Raw genomic sequence first — 14,080 nt, forward strand, 5'->3', positions numbered from 1 at the left:
CAGGTGGCTTACCACACCATTTGGGTTTTCTTCACTGTTTTAAAGTCAACACACGAAGTTCTGGGCCCCATGGCAGCGTTTTCGTCCACATGTGTCCACCATCCTTTGTGTTCCAACCCCTTCGCCATTTCCCACAGCCTTGCCCTTCTGTTGATTCTTCCTCCAGTCTGTTTCTGGTCACCTGGGTTCTTTTACCCTCTGTTTTCCTCCTCCTCCCATCTCCTTTTGTATTTTGTTAAAAAAAAAAAAAAGCTATAAAAAATTTGAACTATTATATTTGGGGCCCAGTTTAATGCCCACATAATAACACAATATCTATACACAATAAAATTTGGTGTGTGATTTTTTGTTTGTTTGTTTGTTTTGTTTTTTGAGACAGGGTTTCTCTATAATTTTGGGGCCTGTCCTGTAGCCAGCTCTTGTAGACCAGACTGGCTGGCCTCAAACTCACAGAGATCTGCTTGCCTCTGCCTCCCGAATTTTGTTTTTGTTGTTGTTGGTTGTTTTTTTTTTTGTTGTTGTTGTTTGTTTTGGTGGGGTTTTTTTGTTTGTTTGTTTGTTGTTTTTTTTTTTGGTGATGGTCTGGATTTTTGTTGTTTTGTTTTCTCCCCACCCCTCCCCTAGACAGGGCCTGGCTAGGAAGTCCTGACTGGGCTTGAATCCAAGATCTTTCTAACTGAGTCCTGAGGTAGCTAGCATGCCTGGCCACCACGCCTGGCTAACGACAGAGTTCTTAATGTCGTGACTCATTCCCTACCACAAAATAATAGAACGCCCCGCCCCCCACAGACCAAGCGTTCACACGTGTAGGGGACCCTAGCAGTGACCTGTGGGTGTCATTTTCTTCTCTTCCCTAGAGATTCTGAGGTTTCTGCTGTACCAACGACAACGGGCGCGAACAGTTTCTCACATTTGCATAATTGACTAGCCGCGCGAGTTTCCCTGCTTCTGTTGGGGAAATGGATCTCTGCATCTTTAAGGCTCCGCGGGGCTGTCTGCTCCGGCGGCGACGCAGGCAGGCAGGGCAGGCTCTGCCGCAGCAGCGACTCATCCCGTCGCTAAGGTCCAGTTAGCCAAGGTGGAGGATGGGAAAAGAATGGAGCTGTCCCAGCTCCTCAATGAGATCAGGGCAAACTATGAACAGCTTCTCACCAGAAATCAGATAGAGACGGTGCTGTCCACACGGATGCAGGTAATGATTTCATTCAGCCAGGCACCTTCGGGATAAGGAGACAGTCCATGTCTCCCCGAGTCCTGTCCCGGCCTCTCTGAGGTACAGTATTTCTTTTCCACGCAGCATCTACTGGGGAGGCAATGTAGGTGTTTCTGCACTGGGTCTGGGGTGGCAGACAGGGATAAACCCGGTGGCTGTGGGGCTGAATGACCGTTCAACAAATATTGATCGATGAATTGGGATTTTACGTAGATAAGGTGACGGACAGTCATTACTAAAGCACGGGGTCAACACACAATAAAATGGTGCACTCCGACCTCTTTAGATTTTTCTGGAAAGACGCATTCCAAACACTCTTCAGAGATATTATGGAGTTAATTACAGAAGCGATTTAAAAACATCTGTATAATGGAAGATTGATAGTCGAGATTGTTTGCCTGCACATTCTGAGGCGATACAAGCAAGTAAAATATTTTTTGAGAGGTTTCTATCCTCTTTCCCGTGCACTCAGCTTTCTGCTGATTGCCATTGCTATAAATAGAATCATCTGTGTGTGTGAACGCGGGTTTCAGAATCAGAGAGACAAATTCTAACAATCAAAATTCCCCCAGCTGGGTAGTGACACTGAAAAGTACCCATTGTTGCATCTGGACGGTGAGAACTGTTTACTTCTGACATAAATGCAAGATATTTAAAATAGACGAACGAAACAGAGTCAACTCAGACCAAGGCTCAATTCAAAATATAATATATAGATTTATGCATGTGTATATATATATTATATATAAACTGTTAGCAAGAAATCACAGGACTTCATTCCATTAGCAACTGAAAGATCATTGTAAATTTTGCTGTGGGTAACATTTTCAGTGTTCAAAAAGAAAGACCAGTTCCCTGGATTAAATAAGGTCACTGGGCTGCTGGTTTAGATGCTGGAGAAGTTTGTTCGCCTTCATATGATAGGGGAAAATATTAAGAGATGACAACTTTTGACAGTTATAAACCAAATGAATACTTTATTTTACCAAGTAGAAATCTAAGTTTCGTTTACAAGTCCCCATGCTGAACCAAGTGACCACGAAGAAAAACAGCAGAAACTCTCACGAGTTCTGTTTGCAACATCTGATAACATAAAGGTTTTGAGAGAAATGCTTTCCCCAAGTAATTCACAAAGCCAGTTTATTTTATTACCACAACATATTGCAAAGCCCTGGGTTCAAACCCTAGCACCAAGAAGCAAATAAGCCCAATAAAACAAGCATATAGTTGCTGCACTAAAAAGTTACCCAAAAAACTCAATGGGCTAAAATTTTAGGCTATTGTATTCTGGCTTGTAATTCTGTGGGATGAGGAACAGCCTGGGCTGTGGAGACCGTGGTGCTATATGAGATGCGGAATAGGATGCAGTCACCTCAGGGTCCTACTGGCTGGCATCTCCAAATGATTGGCTAATGTGTTTGGAACCTTGGCAGTGGTTTGCCGAAAGGCTGACTTGAAACAGCTGAGCCAGCTTCTGTCTCCACGTAGTCTCTGGTCCCTCTCCACCTAGCTTCCTTACAGGACCCTCTCTAACCAGGTATCCGGATTTTTTCTACAATGATGACCCAGGGCTCCCAAAAACATAATGTGGAAGCTGCCAGGCTTTCTTAAGGCATAGCCTAGAATGGGCGCAGCGTCACCGCTACCATACCCAACTGATCACAGCAAGACTCAGGGCATGAACTTGGGGGGGGATTCACTGGGGACCATCTTGGGAATCTAGCTAACACCCAGTTTACCTGCCAGTTCCCTACTGGGAATCAAAAGACCAGTGGTCCCCACAGTCTTATGCCATTTCTAAACGTCTTTTCATTCTTTTTTATAGTTGTTCCCGTAGTTGTTGTTGGTTGCTTGACTTTGCCAAGTTAACACTAAACATGTAATCAGCTGACGAAAGAAAGAAAGAAAAAATTCCCTCCAGCATCTTTCTTTTTCCATTATTCGGTCAGGGGAAGGGGTGATTACATGTATGTGTGTGCATGTTTGCATGTGTGTGGGTGAACTGTGCAAGATTCACAAGCATGTTGGTCTGTCTCAAACTCACAGAGATCCGCCTGCCTCTGCCTCCCAAGTGCTGGGATTAAAGGCATGTGCCACCACCGCCCGGCTCAGATTCTACAAATTTAAAAGAACAATTAAAACGTTGTCTTTTTTTTTTTTACTTCATATCAACTCAACACATTGCTCCTAATGAGGTCAAATGTTGATAACGTTGTTAACTAGTGTTTTCTTTTAATTCCACCAGCATGAAAACATTTTAAGCAAAACAGAGAATACCAAATTTCGCCCCCTCCACCCCATACCTGCCCAGGCAGGCATTTTATCACTGAGCTACACACCTTCCCCTAAGTGTTTTTATAATAGGAGAATATTTGGAAAATAATCTTTCAGATGTATTTTTGGGAGACTTAGAGGATAGCTCAGCCAGTGTTACTGTGAGAGTTTGAGGACCTGATCCTGACCCGCAGGATCCACATATAAAAAGGAAACACGGTGGTGTGCGCGTGTGATTCCAGCAATGCGATCTGGAGACAGGCACGCAGATCCCTGGGCTCACTGGCCAGCCATTCTAGCCTCCTCTGCAAGCCCCGGGCCCAGTGGGAAACCCTGTCTCGAAAAAACAAAAAACGAACAAACGAAAAGATCTTTGGAAAAAAGTTAAAAGGTTTTTGCAACACAGAACTTTAAGAACCTTGACGCCTACGACAACTTGATTTTCCGATTTCCTAGCGTAGTACTACGTTTTCTAGTGGTGTCTCCTCCCAGTCCGTCCATCCAGAATTGACCCCTTTGGGGATAGACAGATGTGTATCTGCCTCTATGAAGCAGCCTACAAAAAAAAAAAAGTTGAAAAATATTCACTGAATTTCCCTCAATCTTTAATATCGACAGATAAGGGAATGTAAAATAATCAGAGGTCACAAAATTGTCTCGAAAACTTTCTCTTCGTTAAAACAGATGTGCTTCTCTGTATTTCACAGGCTGCTGTAGTGGGAAGGGACTTTTCAAATCATTTTACAGCAGAGGAGATTGGGGCTGGGAGCAGAATTGACTGGCTCGGGGATTTGATTAATTAGTGATGAAACGCTGGAGCACACACTTGTAATCTAATAGTGAAAAGAAGATGAGATTCGATTCCTGTATAATTGTTCTACGGTTGCCTTTAAGCACCTCCCTCTCAAGAATGCCCTTTGGGGTTTTTGTTTTCTTGCTCTTGTTGTTGTTGGCTGTTGTTATTGTTGACTCTCTTGCAGCTAGAGGAAGATATAACGAAGAGAATGGACAAGGATGAGGAGGCTCTGAAGGCAGCTCAGGCCGAACTCAAGGAGGCCCGCCGCCAGTGCCACCACCTCCAGGTGGAAATCGAGTCTCTCCACGCCGTGGTAAGGAAGAGCACCAGAAACGGCTCGCTGTACCCCAGAGGCTAGTGATTTAGGGAGCGGAGGGGCCTTGGGAAAGAAGCTTGCTGGCAGAGCGTCATGTATAACAGAGGGAGGGAAAGAAGACACTGTCACTCTGCAGTGGAAGCCACTGAGCGCTGGCCCGGAGCCTAACTCTCTCCCGCCCTGTGACTGTGAGCAGCTCACTGGAGGTTCCATTTACACCTAGAAAAATTTAGTTTTACTTATTGCTCTGGGGCTCCCCGACAGTTGATAGGAAAAAAATGGATTGTGTGCTGCTGTTATCTATAGCCTTCCAAACAATGACTTCTTGCATTGGTGTCATTGAGATTTCTAATGGGAAAACACTTAAGCTCTTTCCTAATATGCCTTTTCCTATTACGTTTGTGTGTGTGTGTGTGTGTGTGTGTGTGTGTGCGCGTGCGCGCGCGCGCGCGCACATGTGAAAGCCAGTTCATGCCTCCCACCACGTGGGGCCAGGGTTTTGAACTCAGGTTGAGACAATACCTCTGTCCACTGCGCCATCTCATTGGCCTCTAGCATGCCTTTTATAAGCAGTCTGCTTCACCTTTGATATTCATTATATTTTCAATAATTTACAAAATCAAATAATTCAGAATGACAGTAGGTAAATCACAATGTAAACCTTTTCTTGCCAGAGGAAATACTACAACACTATTTTGAAATACAGAAAGCTATCTTGTTATGTATATTTTAAAAAAAATATCCAGTACTGGAGATTAAACTCAGGGCCTTGTGCATGCTAAACAAGTGTTTTACAACAAGGAGCCACATCCTCAGCCCCTGCTCCTTGTTGTTGTTGTTGTTGTTGTTGTTGTTGTTGTTGTTGTTGTTGTTGTTGAGATGCCATCTCACAAAGTTGCCTAAGTGGGCCTTGAACTGATGCTCCTCCTGCCTCCACTTCCTGAGTAGCTGTGATTACAAGTGAGTGTCATCATGCTCAGTGGCTAAATATAATTTTGGGGGGGGGGAAGGAAGACAGGCATAGTGGCTCATGTCTATAATCTCAGCATTTCAGAGGCTAAGGAAGAAGGATTGCCATTAGTGCAAGGTCAAATTGAACTTCAGAATGAACTAGGCCTCCTTACACACACACACCAGTAACTCCAAGTTCAAGACCAGCCTGGGCCACTTTACGAGACTTCAGCACGAGACTTCAGCAGGAAGGGGGCCAGCTAGATGGCTCAGCAGGTGGCTTGCCGCACAGCCTGATACCCTGAATTTAATCTCCCAAGCTCACATGATGGAATAAGAAAAACAATTCCTGGAAGCTCTCCTCTGACTTCCACGTGCACACATTTACTTGCACAAAATAAATGTTAAATGTCGGGGGCCAGGCTCGACAAAAATACCTTTCTTCCAGAGTGGAGGCGTGGGATTTAGAAATATAGTAAAGAAGACGCGAACGAAAATAATAAAACGCAAAAATATATAGGATAATATTGGGAGGGAATTTCAGTGAGTACTGAAAATTCGTCTGTGTTTAATTTCCAACTGGTTAATATACCCCTGACTACAAAAGGTAGGAGTAACAAAAGAACTACATTAACATACAAATTCAAAGTCACGGGGTACCTTCATCACCACGCCTTTGACTGGAGCCCTAGACCAATCACTCTGTAGGCAAACCACTCCCTGGGTGGAATCCCAAGTTATTTCCATAAACGGAACTGGAACTTAGTTGGATCCTTAGACTTTTGTTTTAGGTAGGAACCAAGTACTTCCCTGTTTTAGGATCCCAGGTCCGACAACTAGCCACACCTGTTGACAATAGCCTTGAGAGGGCAGAACCTCAAAAGAACTAAAAACAAGTCCCAAAATCTCTGACCTTTGGCCTCTTTGGGCCTCCACAGTTAAAGAAAGAAAGGAAGGAAGGAAGGAAGGAAGGAAGGAAGGAAGGAAGGAAGGAAGGAAGGAAGGAAGGAAGGAAGGGAAAATTCAAATAGTAAAAAAAAAAAGGTCCTCTTGCATAAGTAAAACACAACTGTTATAACCTTTCAAATAAAAAAAAAGTGGTACTCTAGGTGTGACTTGGTGCCTATCCTGTTTAACCATTTAAGCCCCTGGCTTTGATTGCTAATGCCAAAACCACAAATAAAAATAGAAAGACAGATGATGGATAGATGGATGGATGGATGGATGGATGGATGGATGGATGGATGGATGGATGGATGGATACATAGACAGACAGAATGGAACAGGTGACGGAGACTTCAGAAGCCCATTCTGTGTCACTGGTTCACTGCTGCTGATATCTGTCCATAGGAAAGGGGCCTTGAAAACTCTCTGCAGGCCAGTGAGCAGCATTACCAGATGCAACTGCAAGATCTGGAGTCGGTGGTTGACAGACTAGAGAAGGAGCTGCAGGAAGTGAGGTGCGGCATCGAGAGGCAGCTTCAGGAGCATGAGATGCTTCTCAACACGAAGATGCGCCTGGAGCAGGAAATTGCCACCTACCGCCGCCTACTAGAACAGGAAGAGCTCAGGTACCTGAGTCTGCATCGCTAATGGCACAGGGTGGCATGGGGCCACATTCACAGAGCCACTGTTGATGCCATCAGAGAAACCAAATCCAAAATAAAGCCCGCCGCCACCACAGCCGTTCACTGAGCTCCTATGGCAAAGTGGGATTAGCACACCCTCCAGGTAGCATGAAGAACTATGTCCAGCCTGCTCAAACCAGCACGTTCATAGCCAGAGTTGGCTGTGACAACTCTTGTTCACTACGGTGGTTTTTCTTGGCCTTCCCACTTTCTCCATTGCTTCTCTCTTTAGAACTAGTCTGCATTTCATAGATCACTCCCAAAGAAGTTTGGTGACTCACAACCTGGCCCTAAGTTCCCACCCCCACCCCGCAGTGAACACCAAAATGATATTACCATAGTTAGGGGGTGGGACTCAGCTAATGGAGAGGCTTGCTCTGGATGCATGAATCCCTGAGTTTTCCCAACCCTGAGTTTTCCCCAGCGTCACGTCATGTAATCCAGGCACCAGGAGGGTCAGGGCGTCAGGAGGTTCAAGGTCATCCTCAGCTCTCTGGCAAATTGGAGGCCAGTTTGAGTTCCAAGAGACCTTTTCAAAAAATGAAAAAGAGTAATAATGTGATTCTGCTAAAGCAAGGAAAGCAATACTGTCCCGAGCCATATTTAAATGGCTTCAGGTACCCTGAGATTAAAAAAAAAAAAAAAGTTAAAGGGGAATTCTTATTTATTCAATTTTGTATTTTACAACCATTTATAGGGCCTGAGACCCTTGAACATGGCATTACCTCCATGTCTCTATATTCCCATGACAATAAATCTTTTTTCTTGCTTGTTTCAGAATTCTGAGTCTTCTGCAAAACGAGATGGAATAAGTTTAGCTTGTGATAAGCCTTGGCATTTCTTAAATCCTTCAAAATCATAAACTGAATTCAAAATATACCACTTACTAGCTGAGTGACCTTGGACAAGTTACTTAACCTCTCTGTGCTTCTCCTCAACAAAGTGAGAATAATAGTATCCACACCACAAGATTACTGTAGGATCTAATGAGCTAACATCTGTAAAGTGCTTAAAGCACTACCTAGCACTTTGTGCTTTGTAAGAAATATATGATTTTACATATAGTGTGAATGTAATATATTATTAAATAATAACCATAGATGGCAATTCCTAATCATTTGAGATATTGACAGATTTGTTTTTAACATTTTAATAATTTTCTAAATTTGTATTACTATATTTGATATAAATACAGGCAGATACAAATGAACAGTGTTATTACACAAAAACCAGAAAATATAGCGAACAATGTTATTAAGTAGTAGAGTTGTATTCCTATGACTTTTGAAGTCCTACATGTTAGCATACTTCTAGTTTCTCCAGTCTAAGATGTTTTATTTTCTGGGAATCTAAACACCGCCCCTTTGCCCTCCACCCCCCACCCAACCTTAACCCACACCCGCCCTGCTGGCTCCGAATTTGATATTTAGTAGTCTCACACAGCTCTTTTGGTAATATAAATGCCTATCTATACAATGTAGAAAATCGGTCTGTGTATTGTCTTAACCTTTATAAAACTAGCTTCTAGTGGCCCTCCACTCTTCCGTGTGCCTGGAAGGCTCACTGACAAAGACACTGCATGGCCTCGCTCATCACTGCTGAAGAACTATTTCCATTGTGTGAGCGTAACAACTTACCCATTCTCTTGTCTATTTTCTTTTTGTTTTTGTCTTTTACTACTGCAGTGTTGTTTCCATGACTCTTTCCATTTCAGATATTATGGTTGTATCCAAGGAGAGAAAAAAGAAGAAAAACCTACCAGGAGTAAAGTCGGCTTTCTTCTGCCCTCAGGTGAGTTTCCCACACTATCGACTAATTTGAAAACCGGCCTGTTATTTGTGGAGGTTATACAGACAATTCTCCAAAGCAGCAAGAGAAGGAATTTCAGTACTTCAATGTTGTGATTTCCCACCTCCACTTTATGTCCCTTTTCTTTTCCAACGTTGTAACTTAATGTAACATTTTCACAGCCATTATAAATGAAATATCTTTTTCAACGAAAGTCTCACAAAAGTACGAGAGTGAAAATGGGGAGACCACGACCAAACAGGCAGTGTTAAATGGAAACGTGAAGGAGAGCGCGGAAGCTCGCGGCACCATTCAGTAAGTAGAACTGCTTGGACAACGAAGCAGTGCTAAAATGATGACATTCACTTCAGCAGCCTTCCAAAAACTTCCAATAAACTGTGGCTTTTCAGGCAGACACGAATAGACACAAAGAACAACACAAACAAGACTGTGAAAAGAATTCTTTTTTTTTTTCTAAAACTAAAATCAGATCATAAAAATTGTGTAGAGTCCCAGCATCTGGGAGGAAGAGGCAGGTGGGTCTCTGTGAATTCAAGGCCTGCCTGGTCTACAGAGTGAGCTCTAGAACAGTCAGGGCTACACAGCAAGCCCCTGTCTCAAAAAAGGTAAAAATAATTGTGTAGAAATTCCACAGAATTCCATATTAAAGATTATATTTTTGTGATTCTGGTGTGGAGAGATGGCTGTGGTAAAGATGGTGGCTCTCAACCATTTGCTACTCCAGTTCCAGGGAATCTGACCTCCGTGGGTGCCAGGCATGTACCACACGGTACACATACATGCAGACAAAAGATACACATAAACAAATCTAAATTCAGGCTGGAGAGATGGCTCAGTGGTTAAGAGCATTGCCTGCTCTTCCAAAGGTCCTGAGTTCAATTCCCAGCAACCACATGGTGGCTCACAACCATCTGTAATGAGGTCTGGTGCCCTCTTCTGGCCTGAAGGCATACATATAGACAGACTATTGTATACATAGTAAATAAATAAATATTTAAAAAAATCTAAATTGTTAAAATCTCGCAATCTATATATTACACATATTTCTATTCATAAATATGAACTAGGCATTGTCGCTATCTCTTCTTCTATTGAAAAAAGGTTTTATTTTCTCATTTCAGGACAGAGAAAGTGGATGAAGTTATAAAAGAGTGGGAAGGTTCATTCTTTAAAGATAACCCCCGGCTGAGGAAAAAGTCTGTTTCTCTTCGATTTGATCTCCACTTAGCAGCCACCGATGAAGGCTGCTTACAGAGCAGACAGGATAATCTGCCAGACATTGAAGTCAGGCTCATCATGAGAAGATCATGTAGCATCCCCTCCATCAAGCCCCCGCCAGCCACCAACTAACCCTGAATAGTATCTATCAGACACTAGGATGGACCCAGGTTGGCCATGCCGATGCCCAGCCCCGAATGTAAGTTATTCCATGTGTACGGATAATGTTAAGATGCTGTGGGCTGTGGATCGCTTCAGAGAACACATATCATAAGAGGTAAAGTTGCTAGGACCCCAAAGACGAGCATATTTTTTTTGGAACGGGGAGTGCTTAAAAATAAATCAGAAATTCAGTGTGGTTTCTGTTTTATTTATCATCCAAATAGTCTTTATCCTGCTGAGTCTTATCAGAAACTTGAAGGATAAGGCGACTTGGTTAAGTCTGTGACTTCCCTCCATGGCTGAGCATCCTCAGGATAATAAAACAGCTGGTCTGGATACTCAAGAGTCACACTGGGTTACTCTCCATGGTCTCAGGACCACAGAACCTAAAGGGTTTGTCCTTCTAAAAAGACAGCAGGTAGGAACAAACGTGTATGGAGTGCACTCCATACTCTTAGGATTTTTCCTTTTGAGACAATCATTTGAACCCTGGGAATTGAGAAGTGGTCCGTCTGTGAGCAATTCTGGATGAAATATAGAGCACACCTCAAGGCTATTTTGATGATTAATAAAATTGGGGTGTCCTATCCTGATTCTTTTAGAATCAGTATCTGATTTGAAGGAGAGTCATTTCGTTGAAAGAACTGTAAAAGTTGTATTCTTTTTGTTTTTGTTTTTTGTTTTTCAAGACAGGGTTTCTCTGTGGCTTTGGAGCCTGTCCTGGAACTAGCTCTGTAGACCAGGCTGGTCTCAAACTCACAGAGATCCGCCTGCCTCTGCCTCCCGAGTGCTGGGATTAAAGGAGTGCGCCACCATCGCCCGGGTAAAAGTTGTATTCTTACACACACACACAAACACATGACTGCACAAACAACATTCTAAAGCTAATTGAAAAGGTGATTACTCTAGTTACTAGGACACCCAACTGCTCATCATCTGAACTCTTCCATCCAAAACGCCATGTTAGTAGCATTGGCTACAGCCTTAGAGAAGGTCCTCTCTGAACTAGGAGAAAGAGTTCTTACAGTCATTTCTGTGAAGTAGCAGCATAGCATTGCTAGCTGGGCTAAGAGTGTCTGCGGGACTTGTTCTCAATTGTTCAAACTGTAATAAAGGTGTAAAACATATTTATGAATAAGTGAAGAGTTGTTGCAACATTTTTAAAAACAACATAATTTGTTTAATGCAGGTATATTGGAGACCTTAGATAATAAATACCTGTTTTAAGGCACTAGATAGTTATAGGCTTTTTTTCCCCCTAAACAACAGAAGGAATACAAACCACTGTCTGTTTCCAGCTGAAGAATCATAAGGGCTACAGCTATGCTAGTATTTTAGTGCAGCCTTCAAAATCAATCCTCCATCCCTCCCTCTCTCTACATGCGTGTACATATATGTTTATATTTTGACCAGTAAATAGGCTTTAGCCACAAAGCAATTGTTAAGTAACTTTTAATATAATACAGGGATTTAACATGTCTTTTTCTTTCCATTACCTCAGGTTCCTTTTAGCCTGACTCACTCTGTTTAGTAGAAAGGAATGATGTGGTTTTATCAAGGATACAGCAGCACATTAACTGCTTAGTCTTGCATAAGCATCTGAACTAAAATTGCATCCTGTACATAAAAATGTATCTTTTGGGCTAGAGGCATAGCAGGGCGGCACTGGGTCTGGACCTCAGTACAAAAAAGGAAAATTTCATCCATCATCAAATGCTACAACTTTATTAAAGAAAGCTCTGACGTGCAGTCACATAAGCTGTTGTACTGGTTACTGTCCTATTCACCGATGACTATGGTAAAGCGATACATTTAGTGTAATCGACTGCCGTACTGTTAGTACTGGGCATTGTGAATTAACAGCTTGCTAGAGAAATCCCACTATGCAGCTATTGTGTGTGTAACATGCAGTACTTGAATTTGTAAATGAGTTTTGTTTGCTTGAAAGCATTTTAAAATCGGAATATGAATTTACCAAAGTAAATGATACCACTATAATAAAAAAAAAATTGAAACATGAACTCTAAGGCTGCCTTGTATTTGAGCTCTCTTACTTCCAAACTGTCCGTGCGCGGCTGAGGCAAACAAAGCTGGCTCACTCGAGGAAGAAAGGAAACTGCAATCACAGCAGGTGGTGGGTTTAACCAGCACTTCAGGGCGCCCACAGCGCACACCTCTAATCCCAGCACTTGAAAGGCAGAGGCAGGAAGAGCTTTTAGTTCCGGGCCCAGCCTGAACTAGTAGTGAGACCCTACGCGTACACACACTTCTCCCAACCATAATTACAAACCCTGGAACGAGTACGATAGTGGAGAGCATTATTGGCAAAGTTCTCGCAGGATTCCAGGCACTGCAGTCAGCGGATCATCTGCTAGCCTCACAGCCACTGTACTAAATACTGTCCTCTCTGCCAGGGGAATAGAAATGAATGTTCCTCCATCTCCTGAAAATATTCCAAATGCACTAGTTCATAACAAAATACAAAAATAAAGAGTAATTCCAGTTACTGACAATTGGAGGATCTGAGCCTCAGCTCTGCCAATAATCGACCAGATAAGAGGAGGGTTTGCTCTCTGTCTCTTAGGCCTCAAGTTCACACCTGAAGACAAAGAGAAGACCGTGCTTGCTTCTAAGTGCTGCCTTCCCTGCAGTGATATTTTGTTTACGTTTTAACAAATAAAGCTGAAAAGCTAATAAGTTACTAGAGGCCAGGGAGTGGAGGCACACATCTTTAATCCCAGGAATCACGAGACGGAGGCGGTCAGATCTCTGTTAGTTCAAGGCCACCCTGGGCTAAACAAGATTGAATGTGTCTAAAAGAGAAAGAGAGTTTAGATAAAAGTGACCCCAGCACTTGAGATCCCACGCCTTTAATCCCAGCACTAGGGAGGTGGAGACAGTGGTGTGGCTGGGTGGTGAGAGGAATATAAGGCTGGAGGAGACAGAAGGGAGCTCAGGGCAGTCTGAGGTTTGCTGGAGACAGATGCAGTCTGAGGACAGGATAGCCCTTCTGTCTAAGCATTGGTACAGGTAAAAGAACTCTCCAGTGTCTGGCCTCTCTGCTTCTCTGATCTTCAGCACTAACCCCTATATCTGACTCTGGGCTTTTATTATTAAGACCAACTAGAATTCGAGGTACACTTCCCCGCCTCACAGCTGCTTGAATATGCACACTGAAGTATCCAGCAAGGATACTCAAATGTACAATTCTACTTAATGAAAACAGACTCTGGAAGTAAAGAATTTGTGAGGAAAATCATAACTGACAATGATTAAGCAGTAACTCAAAGCATAATGGCTATTTTAAACTCAATTATTTCAGAAAATTATTCCTTCCTGGTAAAGTACCCAATTTTTACTATTCTGACATGACAGTCTTTGAAGTACAAGTGATATCGAAAGAAAAAGAAATTATTTTTCTATTAAAGTTTAAAATAAATTATTTGAAAATGATCTTTTTATCTATTGTATATATGTGATGTTATTGCATTTCTCTGTCTGCATGTGAGCATGTGGAGGTCAGAGGACAATTTGCAGGGGTTGGTTCTCTCCTTCCATATGGGTGGATCCTGAGGCTCGAACTCCAGTGGTCAAGCTATGAAGCAGGCACCTTTACCAGCTAAGCCATCTTGATAGCCCCCTTTCTACATTTTTTGAAATTTTAAGATCTAGAGGAAGAACCAAAGGGGAATAACAAGATCACCATCCGTTAA

General features: G+C 42.7%; 1 protein-coding gene across 2 annotated transcripts; it reads left to right on the forward strand.

Annotated features, from left to right (window-relative positions):
* Positions 1-1,020: 1,020 nt before the first annotated feature.
* Positions 1,021-10,560, forward strand: Krt222 (keratin 222). Of its 2 annotated transcripts, none has more exons than XM_005368250.2 (6): positions 1,021-1,192; positions 4,468-4,596; positions 6,901-7,121; positions 8,893-8,969; positions 9,149-9,281; positions 10,109-10,560. In XM_005368250.2, exons 1-6 carry the CDS (start codon positions 1,097-1,099, stop codon positions 10,335-10,337), a joined length of 885 nt encoding a protein of 294 aa, XP_005368307.1. In that variant the 5' UTR covers positions 1,021-1,096; the 3' UTR covers positions 10,338-10,560. The 2 variants fall into 2 exon arrangements, with proteins under 2 accessions (XP_005368307.1, XP_013209586.1); XM_013354132.2 differs by lacking the exon at positions 1,021-1,192 and adding an exon at positions 1,200-1,273.
* Positions 10,561-14,080: the final 3,520 nt, after the last annotated feature.

Source organism: Microtus ochrogaster, unplaced genomic scaffold (assembly GCF_000317375.1).
Source record: "Microtus ochrogaster isolate Prairie Vole_2 unplaced genomic scaffold, MicOch1.0 UNK31, whole genome shotgun sequence".
Lineage (NCBI taxonomy): Eukaryota > Metazoa > Chordata > Mammalia > Rodentia > Cricetidae > Microtus > Microtus ochrogaster.

What these genes read in the sequence shown, in the direction of transcription:
- Krt222 (XM_005368250.2), top strand. Translation starts at nt 1,097, where the DNA reads ATGGAGCTGTCCCAGCTCCTCAATGAGATCAGGGCAAACTATGAACAG. An exon ending in TCGAGTCTCTCCACGCCGTG is followed by an intron (nt 4,597 to 6,900) that starts GTAAGGAAGAGC and finishes ATCTGTCCATAG; the next exon opens with GAAAGGGGCCTTGAAAACTC. An exon ending in CGGCTTTCTTCTGCCCTCAG is followed by an intron (nt 8,970 to 9,148) that starts GTGAGTTTCCCA and finishes ACATTTTCACAG; the next exon opens with CCATTATAAATGAAATATCT.